Here is a 13570-nt window from a genome sequence, read left to right on the forward strand (position 1 = left end):
GGTTTTTGTTGATTGGCTAAGCAGCGACGCCTTTTATTGGTAAAATTATGTCGACTGCTTATTTTTGGTGGTGGCAAAGCCTGGGTTGAACTCTGGGTTGAACGTTGACGTACAAAAGGTAATTTTTAAGTAGACGACATGGCCACGTGAACAACCGGATCTAGTTTCTTCAAATTCAGAGCCCCTCCCTATTTACAAAGTTTCTGCTCCTCTTGGCATATTCTCTTTCATTTTGCAGTCTTTCGTTCTATAACGTAGTGAATATCTTCAGTCCTGATTGTTGTACTATAAATATTTTGTATTGCTAAAAAGGGGTAAAGGTCACACGGTTCTTCCCAACATCATATTTACATTTGGAGCAAGGTTACTAAACCTAATCACATACGCGATCTAAATAGTTCCCTCATCATTACTCTAGCTGCTTAACTATATGCCAAGGCACATGCGCTGGTGGATTTTTGTCCCACGTCAAGACAATCAAGGTTTGTGGGTTGATTTCTGAGGATTTAGAACCACCAAACAGTTATAGAATTCACCCTAGCACGGTGCGATAGTTACCCATCTGAAGTTAGAGGAGAGGGAGAGCAAACAGAAAGAGTGAGCCTGGTAAGAATCATGTTACTTAACTGAAGTATTAAGAGGATACAGAGTGTCATACTTCTTCCATTATCCCCTTCTGGTATTGGGTATAAGCAAGAAGTGATCTCTGGTTTATTAGGGAGAAGGTATAAATTCGCCACATTTCCAGCTTTATCTTCAGTCCAAACGTAGGTCCGGAGTTAATCCCCGCCTCTAAATTACAACCAGCATCTCATTGGCTATTGAGAACTCACGTCAGCGCGACGCGAATGACGAAAATTATCTATTTACCGACTGAGGAGAGGCGAAATAGCCCGGCCTCCTTTTACGCCCCCCCCCTTGTATTTTGAAAGGGGGACTGGGACTATGGCGCTAGAATACTTGGGCATCTCATACCTTCTCCACAGTAAACTAGATATCACTTCTTGATTTTATTAAAAAAGGTAAATGCGCCATTTTTTAAAGAACTATACCTACCCGATTTCTCCCTAATAAACTAGATAACACTTCTTGGTATAAGCAAAGTATTTAACTTTATCTTTTATAGAACCCGAGTTATTGCACTGCAAAGATAGTATTAATGAATAATGAAATGCAATTGAATATTAACCATGGATTTTCTATATTTCTCGAGCCCTGATTGTTATAACCCTGAGCTTTTAGTATCGTTGGAAAGGATAGAAATAGGACTATAACATAGTCAAAGAATTTCCCCGTATCTCTTATAGTACCAGAGTTATAAGTTAACATCCGAAAGTGTAGATAGAAATAAGTTTTAGCTTTTAAGCCTTTTGGACAGAAGTGTAAGATAATCTTAGATTCTCGCTCGGTGCAGTCTCTCCGCGTCGATTTGGGAGCTGTACTCGAAAATGCTTAGAAATTGTAATAAATGGAGTGACGCGCCCCTACACGAGAAAATACAAGATCTAACTTAGGGTTCAAGCTTCGAAGATTCTTATAGCGATTGTCCTCCCGGATGGATCTCACTTTGACCATGCTTTGTCTGAACCCCAGAGAATAGCCAGCCCGGCTATAGCAATCCGTTCTATGTCCCAACACGCCAAATCCACATAAATTTTACTTTAGTAAAACTCAAAGAGGAATTGGGAGGACACGGATCGAAAAATACTGAACTCAGTTTTCATTGTTACTCGCACGCCTATTTCAAAATAGGGGAAATAAGGCCGAGCGGATGGATACGTAATAGAGAGTTTAAGCTTAAGAAATAGATGGGGGGAAAAGTTATGTATTTAAAGGAAAGACACGGGAAACCTAACATATCAGGGATAGATTTAATTTTAAAAGTAGGAATAGAGAATAGAGTAATGTGGGCGCGCGTCAAAGTCCCGGACACTCCCTTCCCGGGAAAGGGGGGGTATGAAAGAAGAGGCGGGGTCATAGCGACAGAGGTAAAAGGGAATTACGTATTTTTCGCCGTCCCCGTCAGCAACGTCATCAAAACGTAGTTTAAGTGAGCCAATAAGATCATTTAAACTTTTCATAACGTGTTGGAGGGAGGGGCTCTATACTGAGCTATGAGTCGGACCAAGAACGGATTCATGCTGATAAGAACATAGGGCAATAGCTTTATCCTCTGGTACCATCCTCGCATACTGCTAATATTTATGTCACGTGTCTAAAAGCATACATTTCTATAATCTATATAGTTGCTGCAGACCGCCATAGATGGCGGAATGAAGTGACGCGAACCTACACCAAATATGCTAGGACGGGGACAGAATATTTCGTTCCCTATGTTCTTATGAACATGAATCCGTTCTTGGTCGGACTGAAGTACTAACCGTTCTCCATTCCTACTTCTAAAATTAAATCTATCCCTGACATATCTTAAAAGAACGGACTTTTTTTCTAAAAAAAAAAAGAGAAGGGAAAATATTAAAGAATCGCGTTACGTAATTAAAGCATTAAGAGGATACAGAGTGTCATCCTTCTTCTATTATCCCCTTTTGGTATAATATAAATACAAACAAGATTGTAAGAAATTCCAAAATAGGGAGACATATTGCGTGAAAAGTAAAATAATTTCCCGTAGGTCCTTTAAAATAATGTCGGGTTTATTTAGCAAATAAGGGATGTAGGGGTAGCGTCCCCCGGGGAGGGGAGGGGAGGTGGGCGGGGGTGGAAATAGCCCTTCTCTCTCTCGCTCTCGGTCTTTATCATTTCTGGTGATGCTGGAAGGCGAAAGATAAGCTCGCTTCCAAATATAACTCGCTCCATAATAACCCTAAAGAGAGATGCTTTTAAGAGGGCCTTCAACCACACCACAAGCACTCGAGACTACGACAGCACTAAGCCTAACCGAAAACCAGTAAACCTTCATCAGTTAAAGTGATCTACGCAAAAACATTTCTTTTATACCACGCTTCTTACGATGTTTTTTTTTCTTCTGTTAAAACATTTACCAAACAACGTTTACCCAACTTTCCCTTCATTTTCAAATTTCCTGACCCTTTAAGGAAGGAGGGGAAGGAGGCTATTTTTAAATTTCCCTAATAACAATGGAAAATAGGAGTATAACAGAAAGTGAGTCACTTGAGTGTTTTTAAAGGATACGTATCCCAGTTCTACAGAATATACCTTAAAAGAACGACCTTTTTTTTCGAAAAACGCTATGGAAAATATTAAAAAATAAATAAATAAATGATCTTTTATTATCAATAACTAGCAGAACTTTCATCAAAATGATATAAAGAATGGGTAGATTTTACTGGTGACTAATATTTTTGAAGCACCCTAGGGGCAAAGGCACTCGGCGTTGCCCGTCAGCCCACTTCCCCATTATTCCATAAAGAAGGGTTTTTAAATTTCTGGCCGCCATTTAAAAAGATGGCGACAAATCGAGCCCGAAAGACCATTCAGCCCGTCTATAGGTTAAAGGAAACCAGTGTACTAAATATTTGCGAAATCGGTTGAAACGCGCGGACTTTGTTGCATAGAGGAGATTTTTTACATTTCTGGGCGCCATTTATTAAGATGGCGGCGGATTGGAAAAATCTTTCTTGGTACGCGCTTACAACTTATGAGTAACATTCCTGCAAATTTTCAGCCTTCTAGGGCAAGTGGTTTTGGCTGGGCGTTGATTATCAGTCAGTCAGTCAGGACTGATTTATATAGATATAGATTACCATTATATTGGGACTACTAGATCTTTTCAACTTTGAATCTTTAAATGGCCATTTTCTGGGCCTTTAAAGAGCAGGTGGTGTTGAAACCGTGACCCTGACGTCAGACATAATTTATTTCAGCTTAGAAATAACGTGATATCGAAGCGGCTCGCGACATACACGGGCCATAACGGAGTTATCCAAAACATCATATACATTCGAATAACCAATAATATGCTAGGAGAAGGAACTAGCGGTTTAACAAGGTTTTAGCCCTTCCCCTTACCTTCAATCAATTGTTAGAATGGAATTCATGGGCGTTTGAAGATTCCAAGTACGCCACATGCAGTTTTCCTCAAACATACCATCACCACCACCACGAAGGCTATATAGTAGATAAATATTTGATAACTAAGGACAATATTCATAGCTGATACGTTGGCTGAGAGAGCACCCGGCTCTCTTTTTATCGCGTGCCGGCTTTCTGTTCTTTCTATTTGCCTGGCTAATACCTGGTGACACCACCGCACACTACTCTTGATGGTGGAACGCATCAGCTATAGCAGAAGTGAGATGAGACCAGAAGCACTGAGCTAACCAAATTCTTCACTCGGCGAAAGTGAATATTCTTGATAACACAAGAGCGGTTGGCCCTCTAGTAGCGGTTTCTGAATTTTCCCTCCAAAACGAGAGACGCTCGCGGTGGTAGACGGCCGAACTAGATTCAAGCACCCGCGTCCGTGTTCGGCCGCTTTAGGTTGAGGGGAAGGGGGTAGGAAATGTTTTTGGAACTCGACCAATTTTTTTTCTCAGTAGTGTAGGCGCGATGGAAGTGGCATAAAATCCTCAAATTTGTTCACCAGTGGTAGTGCTAGGATCTACTTTCAATGCTAGAGCCCTTCACTTCTAGTCTCATCTCACTTCTGGCTATAGTTAGATTATCGATGCAACGCGAAACATGTCCTTAAGAGCTAGCATGCTGGTCGGATCGATTGATACCTCGGACGAGTAGAGATCCTTTTGTTGTCTTGCGGGACTCAGGTTAGACTATGAGCGACCATCCCCAGAAAGCCTTACATTCGAAGCTACGTCCCTTATAGAGCTCAATAATAAATGGTAACACTTCCCGGGTGGTTCTCGAGGGTTAGAAAACATTTCCGATGGATTACACATACGAAACAAGCGTTCTCGACCCGATAAGATTCTTTCTGCTCAAAGGAGAGAGAGAGAGAGAGAGCTCTTCCACGTAATGGTGGTCTAAGCCCCTCTTAAGGGCCACCCTCTCCAAAATAGAAGCTGACCGTACAACAAGGCTTAACTGAAAACGGAACGGACCAGCTCGGCCTGGAACACAACTCAACTTACTACTAACCAACAAAAACCAAAAATAAATCAACAATTGAAGGGGGTTTCTATACGCGACTCGCTTGCGAGATTCCTAACTCCAGGGTTCATGCAAACCTGGAAAAACCTGAGAATTTCAGAGAATTAAATTGTTGACGAAAAACTCGGGGAAATTTATAATTTTTAGATAAATTCAGGGAAAACTCGGGGAAATTTATAATTTTTAGATAAATTCAGGGAAAACTCGGGGAAATTTATAATTTTTAGATAAATTCAGGGAAAACTCGGGGAAATTTATAATTTCTAGATAAATTCAGGGAAAACTCGGGGAAATTTATAATTTTTAGGTAAATTCAGGTAAAACTAGGGGGAGTCTTGAGCCAGAAGGGGTTGCTCCAACTAAAATAACCAATCCCGAAGTTACAGGGGGCCTTACACCTAGAAATGTCAGGGAAATCTATTTTCTAAAAGTCGTACGAACCCTGAACTCTCTTTAACCTCCTCAACTACCCAATAGTTGATTCTATAAAATAAATGAGGTTTTGTTGCACTTGGACTTTATTTATATGTCTCGTGAAATTAATTGATTGGCGGAAAAAATAACTGTTTCCCGCGTGTTATTTACACGTGCTATGATGAAATTCTCGAGACGAAAATTGATGATGAAAGTGGATGTTTAAAACAATCTTACACAGAGGTCAGGGGGTTCCAAAAAGGGCCGAAGTACACTGGTCGACTTTAAGTCGAAAATGTTCTACGTTTTTTGCCCCAAGAAATACCCTTTACAAGTTACGATTGTAAGAGTGTTTTACGGATAACCCCTTAGTTAAATTGGTATTGTCTTTTAGTTAAGAGGTCAAGTGTAAAACACTCTAATCATAACTTGTTTAGGGTGGCCCTTAGGGTAAAATGTCATAAAAGATTTTCGACTAAAATGGTCCAAAGTATACCCACAGTACTTTCGTCCTTCTAAGTTACTATTTCTCGCGTTAACAGTTCAACGGTTCAAAGAAAAATATTATCATGTAATACTGGCAAAGCGCTAACATTAAGTACATGACTGTTTTTATCAATTTTGCAGGAATGTTTGGAAGGCCATTATTTTGGGTCAATTCATTTCGGCTCTATTATGCGGAACCGGAGTGACGAGTCAATTTCTACAGGGTACTTACAAAGTTTACATCCCTACAGGTAACATACTTCATTTCTAGTTCTAATTTGTCATTGCTTTATTGTTTAATTAACTATATTTTTGGACATGTAATAACTATTATCGAAAGTTCATATATAAAAACAAAGTTGACGTTCGTTCACACTTCCCAGCCTTTGGCTGTATACGTCTTGTAAAAAGGGAAGCAAACAACTCTAATCTCAACCCCTACTCGAACCAACCAATCAGAAAAGAGCTTTTTTTGAGGTCAAGGGTTTATAGAAAACTAGCTGTTACCCGCGGCGTCGCTTGCGTATAATAAGAACTTCCATCAAAATGATACAAAGAATGGGCAGATTTTACTGATTACCAATTTTTTGTAGCACCCTAGGAGCGAAGGCACACGGCGTTGCCCGTCAGCCCATCGGAACATTTTTTTATTACTTTTCACGCGGACATTATTCCATAAAGAAGGGTTTTTAAATTTCTGGCCGCCATTTTAAAAGATGGCAACAAATCGAGCCCAAAAGAGCATTCAGCCCGTCTATAGGTTAAAGGAAAGCAGTGTACTAAATATTTGCGAAATCGGTTGAAACGCGCGGACGTTGTTGCATAGAAAAGATTTTTTACATTTCTGGGCGCCATTTTTTAAGATGGCGGTTGATTGGAAAATCTTTCTTAGTACGCGCCTACTACTTATGAGTAACGTACCTGCAAATTTTCAGCCTTCTAGGGCAAGCGGTTTGGGCTGGGCGTTGATTATCTGTCAGTCAATCAGTCAGTCAGGACTTTGATTTATATAGATGTAGATAGTACTTTATGGTGGCGATTCAAACGCTACAATATTAAGCCTATTCTCGCGTGTTCCCTGTGCTACGGTCGCGAAGGTAAACAAACGCAGAGGGGGTTGACACTATTCTGAGAGGTAAAGGGGATTTCTCGTATAACACGGCGCGAGCAAGCTTCAATGACGTATACTTTTTGTTCTAAGCTATAAACTTTCGCTATCGTTAAATTCAAAAATATTCCCAGATTTCTAACTACTTAATTATTTCTAGCTCAAAGTTTTCTGAATTACGTCTTATTGTGTATGGTTTTCACAACGTGGTTGGCTTGTCGATCGGGAGACAACGGTTTGATCTCCGTCTTAAGGAAACGGGGCTGGAAGTACTTCCTGATCTCCCTCATCGACGTCGAAGCCAATTTCCTCATTGTTAAAGCTTATCAGTACACAACTTTGACCAGCGTTCAGGTCAGTATTGCTATTGTACACAGATAGCCAGCTTATCCGTCACTCTCCCTCTTCACTTGTTGTTCAATAACACTCGTTCTTGAGATGTATCTCAAGTCAATCCAAATCCATTGTTCAATTATAAATTATGCAAATTACTTGGACAGTTCCGCCCCACCATGGAATGGAGTCTGTATCCCGTTTACCGATCAGAGTCTGAGGTGTAATTCAAGGTTATTTTAGAAAAAAAAATCGCTGTCCTCTGCAGTATTTACCAGAGGTTTTTCTGTGGGCACTTCCATTTCCTGTCGGTAAGCCTCGTGTGCCTTTTGTTAATGGCTAACATTCGCTGTCGGTGGTAGGGTTTCATAGCATTGACAGCCCCGCCTAGCATCTCCAATTTGAAATTTAATTGTCCAGATCTTGGTCTACTCGAGCTGATCGAGACAAATTGTATAGTGGAACTGGAAGGGTTGCGCTTACCCCTCCCTCCTCTTAAGATAAAGCCTCCATGGCCATCGTATCACTTTACTCTTCAACAAATTAAACCAATAACTTCAACTAACCCAACTATACTTTCCTCTGAGTGACCATATCGCCTGACATACGTGTTCACCCGAAGATACTCCAGCCCATCCTAACCCAAAGTCTCAATCCATTATAGGACCAGCTATATCTAACCAACCCAACTCAAACGTTTCTTATAATGACCATTTTTACCCTGGAATAAAGAGTCAGTCTTCAAAGATACCCCTGTCCATTCAAACCCTTAATCAACCACAAATTAAGCCTACTACAACTTGACCACCCAACCACTCTTAGGGGTTAGAGTGGCCATCTTCTTCATCTCTCCGTAAAGACAGTCACTCGAAGATACTCATACCCCGACCATCCTAACTTTAACTCACTCAACAATGCAGTCCCTGGTTCTATTTTAGTTGCTTGATTGTTTCACTATTCCAACCGTCTTGGCGTTATCATGGTTGGTCTTAAAAATTCGATACAAGATCATTCATATTTTGGGAGTTGGCGTGGCCTTGGTCGGCGTGGGTTGTCTCATCTGGGCGGACACCATAGACGAGAAGACTGGTCAAGCGGGTAATTAACCAATCTTAACCGTACTCGTATTTGAATTACTCGTAAAATTTGACGGATGACGTTGTATTTAGCCAGCAACCGTTTGTTGGGGGATATGTTGTGCCTTACGGGAGCGGCCCTCTACGGGACCAGTAACGTCGCCGAGGAATATTTCGTGAAGTCGTACGACATCATAGAGTTCCTCGGAATGCTCGGATTATTTGGCAGCGTTATCAACGGCATTCAATTGTGAGTACAAGCCCAATGTTTCACCTGACCTTTATAAATAATTTCCCTTGAAAATTTTGTTGTCACGTAAGTTCGTAACCTTTAAATTGAAAACACACGAACACAAATAAAACGGAGCCCTTAAGACTGTATTTGCCATTTTGTCTAAGTAGAATCGGTACATTGTTGCCAATCCCTGACCCTCTAAAGTCATTTTCTAGAACCTATTTTTATTTTCAAGTTTATTTGCTGGTAGAATAGTCCGAATTTTGTGGTTATAAAAATTACTAATATGTCGGGAACTTTTAAATATATTAATTCGTGTTATAGTATTACCGTAACAAAATTCTAATGCGAAATTCGCTAGTTTTATAATAATTTTAAAATTCCAAGTACTGTGGCAACCCTACATTATCTGTCAAGATTTAATGCATCGTATTTCAAACCCAATATCATCCGGTCAAGAACGTATATGAGGCCTGAGAACATACCACGATCTGACGTTTTCTCCATTCACTATTCCCGATGGGTTCCCACTTTCATCGCCCATATAGACCAGTGGCGGTAGAGAGGGGTAGATTGTGTATCCCTCCCTCTGGACACGCTCTTGTAAGAGGGGATACTGTACGAGCCCAGTAGTGCGATGACACTAAAGCTATGTTCACACTTGCACAACTCGTTGGCCCAACTAGTTTTTAAACACTCTTTATTGCTAGTTCCAAGCGATTTCAACAGCCTCGGTTCACACCTTAAGTCGCTTCTGTTAGTGCTGTCTGCTTATCTTTTCGTTGGTGTTGTCTGCTAAGGTCGGAGAAAATACCCTTAATACTATAGTCTCATACCAAGTGAAATACCCCTGAAAACTATAAACTAGCTTCCAAAACCGCTTTAAGTTTGATCGCGAAGCAACTTCAAGAAACCGCTTTTGTAATTAGCTTCTCGAGTATCAGTTTTGTTCACACTTAACTTTAGAACCGTTTTGAATCGCTTCGAACCGGTTTCCCGTGTAAGTGTGAACGTGGCTTAAGCTAAGAGATAGAAGGGTATAACGTTTGCACGTGCGTAGTACTCCCATTACTCTATTGGCGATCTTATAACAAATGTATAAACCCATGATGGGTTTATACACGTACGTTCTCGGGTCGTATATGAGTTCTTGGTTCGGACGGTCCTTATTACCCTGAAGCTATACAATATCGGCACTCAATGTTAATTGGTTATAGTTTCAGGAGTGCTTCTGCCATTACTCGATAATTGATGTAATCTACACTAAGTGCATTCTAATAGCCGCCATAATTACAAAGCACTTATTGAATTTAAACATACATAGCCCCTCTCCTCTCTAGTTAAATCTCTATATAGTACGCCACTAGAGTCCCTGGCAAATTAGTCTTCGGCTTCCTAAATAATGTCGTTTGAGCTTATTAGTCAGTCAAGAGTTCTCAAGACTTACTTTTATTTAAAATCGAAATATCTCAGCGTTCCTATAAATTAATTTTACCAAGAAGACTTAGGTCTACGACAATTGGGTGTCCGACAATTGGGAGGGTTGAAAATTGGGTTTCCGACAATTGGGAGGGTTGAAAATTGGGTGTCCGACAATTGGGAGGGTTGAAAATTGGGTGTCCGACAATTGGGAGGGTTGAAAATTGGGTGTCCGACAATTGGGAGGGTTGAAAATTGGGTGAGCGACAATTTGGTGTCAATGAAACTGGCAATGAAGTATACTTTTTGTTTATATCTATGAACCTTTGGTTGAACCACCTTTATTTTTAGGGCCGTTTTGGAACGCAATGAAATAGCCACGATAAATTGGGATCGGTGGCAAGAAGGTGATAATAATATTTCTTTTACAACCTTTGGTTCGTACCATTTTTGTTCCAATTATTTTAATTAACCTACTAACCCGATTAAATTACTTAATTGATTAAAACTCTCTGAACAACAAGAATTTAAATATAAAGTCAGGGATAGATTTAATTTTAGGGGTAGGAATGGAGAACAGAGTAATATGGGCGCGCGTCAACGTCCCGGACCCCCTTTTACAGGACGGTGGGGGGTAGGAAATGAAAGAAGAGGCGGGTCATAGCGACTGAGGTAAAAAGGAATTACGTATCAACGTAATCGAAACGCAGTTTAAGTGAGCCAATAAGATGATTTAAACTTTTCGTTACGTGTTGGAGGGAGGGGCTCTATACTGGGTGGTCTATGAGTCGGACTGAAGTAAATACTAACCGTTCTCCATTCCTACTTCAAAAACTAACTCTATCCCTGATAAAGTCAAATAGAACTTTCTCTTATTTCTATTTACGTTTCACATTTTCGTTGAAACTTCCTATGAAAGTCTGAATTTGGTTCAAAATGAATTATTGTTGTTAAGAGCGTTTTACTTAATCGTTTCATGGCACTAATTAAAGATTAATAAACACTTAAGTGGTGCTGTTGGTCAGTTTTTCGCTGTGCCTCTTCTTCATTTACATTTCGATGCCAGTGGTGCTGAAATTAAGCAGCGCGACTACGGCCAACTTGTCTATTCTAACGGCGGATTTTTATAGTTTGGCCATTGGTCTCTACGTCTTTAATTTTAAGGTAAACCAATCAGATAAGAATAAAGTTCGTTACTAATTTAAAATTAATCATTTTAATTATCTTTGCAGTTTCATTGGTTATATTTCTTATCCTTTCTTTTGGTTTTATTGGGAGTCTTGGTGTACTCGCTAAAACCAACCCCCTTAATGGCGGCCAGATACCACGAGATGGCCATCGCCTTAGAGGCGCACGGCGACCCGGAAGTAGCTTCCGCGCACGCGCCGTGTAGCACCATTTGTAGTTATAACTCGATCTCAATCGGGAGTAGCGCGCGCGAAGAAATCGACCCCAACGCGCGCGTTCAATTAAAAAACGAGCACAACGCCGCCCTGGTGGCCGCCAGTATACACTCGACGCACGCGCACGATGATTTCAACGAAGGATATCAAAGGCACGCGCAAGTGCGAGTTCAACAGTCGCCCGGTAATCCGGGCCATCAGTACGAGTCACCCCTCGCGCATGGACGCAATGGCTCCGCCGTTTTTGTCGCCCGGGATCTTCACAGTAGAAATAATAATTGCTGATGCCCAGATATATTGAAAGACACCTTGCAGTATTGTTTGCCACCGCAACAAACGGACGATTAAAAAATTAATTCGTACTATAATTGTAATGAACTGATTTCAATATTGGAAACGATTTGAACCAACAAGAACGTACTGAGGATACCCTAAGAACGTGGGTGGAATCGTACACATCGGTCCCGTGCCCGGTACCTTGGAGAAGAGAGGTGGTATGAAATAGCGTGTTCGTGGGCCATATACGGCAATGATAGTCTCCCAGAGTACCTTGCACACGTCCTTACCTTCGGTAGGTAATTTTTAAGTGCTGCCGCGTAGCGCCATTTCAAAATAGAAGCTAATTTTCATCAATCAGCCTCTATTTTTAAGACATAGGGGGCGTTGTCGACGTTTACATAACGTACGACCCTGCATAGGCTACGTGATAGGTATGGAGGTTGTAACTCTATCTAACCTCTTTCCTCCAAGCTTGTATCATAAACTTGTACTTCATTTAATATTGGTACAGCCCCCCCCCCCCATTTAGATGGCGCCTTAAAATACGTTTCCAGCGCCGTCTGAAGGGTACAAGGTCAAATATTGAACTTCTTGGAACAAACATTAAAATTAAATCTAGCTCTCCCGTAGAGGGCGCCACTAAACTGCCATAAAAGGCTCCTCCCTTATTTTATGAACAGTATAACTTCATGGAGCCGGCATAATAACGTTCTTGCGTAACCTGAATATGTTCTTGGAGAAAAGTTAATCAAGATTCAGAAATTTCCCAATTTTTACTGAAAAAGTTTAAATTTCCCTGAATTTTCAGTAAGTGTAATTTTGGATCTTTACCAATATCGAAGTCAGTCTATTAAAATATATAATTCATATAAAATTTCTTAAAAAAATATGTAAATAATTTTTGTTACAACGATTTAAAAAAAAATCTATTAATGTAAAAAAAAAAAAAAAATCATATATATATATATAAATATAGGTATATATATATATATACGACACTTGTTGGGGACTACTTCTTAAATTCCTATGAGGTTTAACATTACGTATTAATGCGCGTGTACTTTCTCTATGGCGTAGTGACGTCACTGAACAAAAAATATATAGCTTAAAAATTTTGACTTTTGTGGCAGCTCGAGTCAAAAATAACTGTTCTTAAAGTAATAAATTCGGTCTAAATATTAATTTAAGTACTTACGTAAATTGCGTTAAAAAGATTTTTCATAGGAAACTAATTAAGAAATGTTTTAAAAGTACTCTGCCAATAAATGATCTTTTACAATGAAATGTAAACGAAATGCTTCATTATTTGACTGTGATAGATTCTCGGGTTAATTAAAATTAATTAAAGTCTTGCCACCACAAATTTGTCAATTAATTCCTTCCCCGAAATATTGTCTGGTGGGCCAATTAATAAAAATAATTACCCCAAAAACCCCCAGTGGGGGAAATGGTAAAAAGCTCATTAATGAATTTCACCCAAATTTGCTTAAATAAAAAACGAATTTCAATTGTTTTTCGTTTCGAATTATTTTGTTTTAAATTAAAAAAAAATTCACGTTTCGCACTTATACGATGGTAGGTAAGTCATAAACTTATGACACAATAAATATATAACTAATTTTGTTATTTAGGCTTACTTAAGGAAGTGTAGGAAATAAAGGAAGAAGTTAACTAGGAGTGTACAGAAGTCATTGGCAGATGTGTTAAACCAGAAGTGAGATGAGACCAG

The 13570-nt window shown here is 39.8% G+C and overlaps 2 protein-coding genes across 9 annotated transcripts in view; one reads left to right on the forward strand and one right to left on the reverse strand.

Moving 5' to 3' along the window:
• The window catches only part of LOC149623165 (queuine/queuosine transporter SLC35F2-like), a 55930-nt gene extending 42576 nt beyond the window's left edge, over positions 1–13354 (forward strand). The window contains exons 2-8 of one of the 2 annotated variants that reach the window (XM_089853001.1): positions 6130–6239; positions 7257–7450; positions 8368–8527; positions 8599–8755; positions 10511–10596; positions 11169–11323; positions 11392–13354. In XM_089853001.1, the coding sequence (XP_089709127.1) occupies positions 6130–6239; positions 7257–7450; positions 8368–8527; positions 8599–8755; positions 10511–10596; positions 11169–11323; positions 11392–11847 (1318 nt within the window). In that variant the 3' untranslated portion in view covers positions 11848–13354. The remainder of the gene's footprint in view (positions 1–6129; positions 6240–7256; positions 7451–8367; positions 8528–8598; positions 8756–10510; positions 10597–11168; positions 11324–11391) is intronic. The other variant, XM_089853002.1, reaches the window with a different exon arrangement.
• LOC149623162 (putative fatty acyl-CoA reductase CG5065) overlaps positions 1–13570 on the reverse strand; it is a 132369-nt gene that overhangs the window by 113265 nt on the left and 5534 nt on the right. The window lies entirely within an intron of this gene.

This window comes from Phalangium opilio, unplaced genomic scaffold, assembly GCF_054372755.1.
Source record: "Phalangium opilio isolate 3A_F unplaced genomic scaffold, DU_Popi_V2 ptg000113l_1, whole genome shotgun sequence".
NCBI lineage: Eukaryota > Metazoa > Arthropoda > Arachnida > Opiliones > Phalangiidae > Phalangium > Phalangium opilio.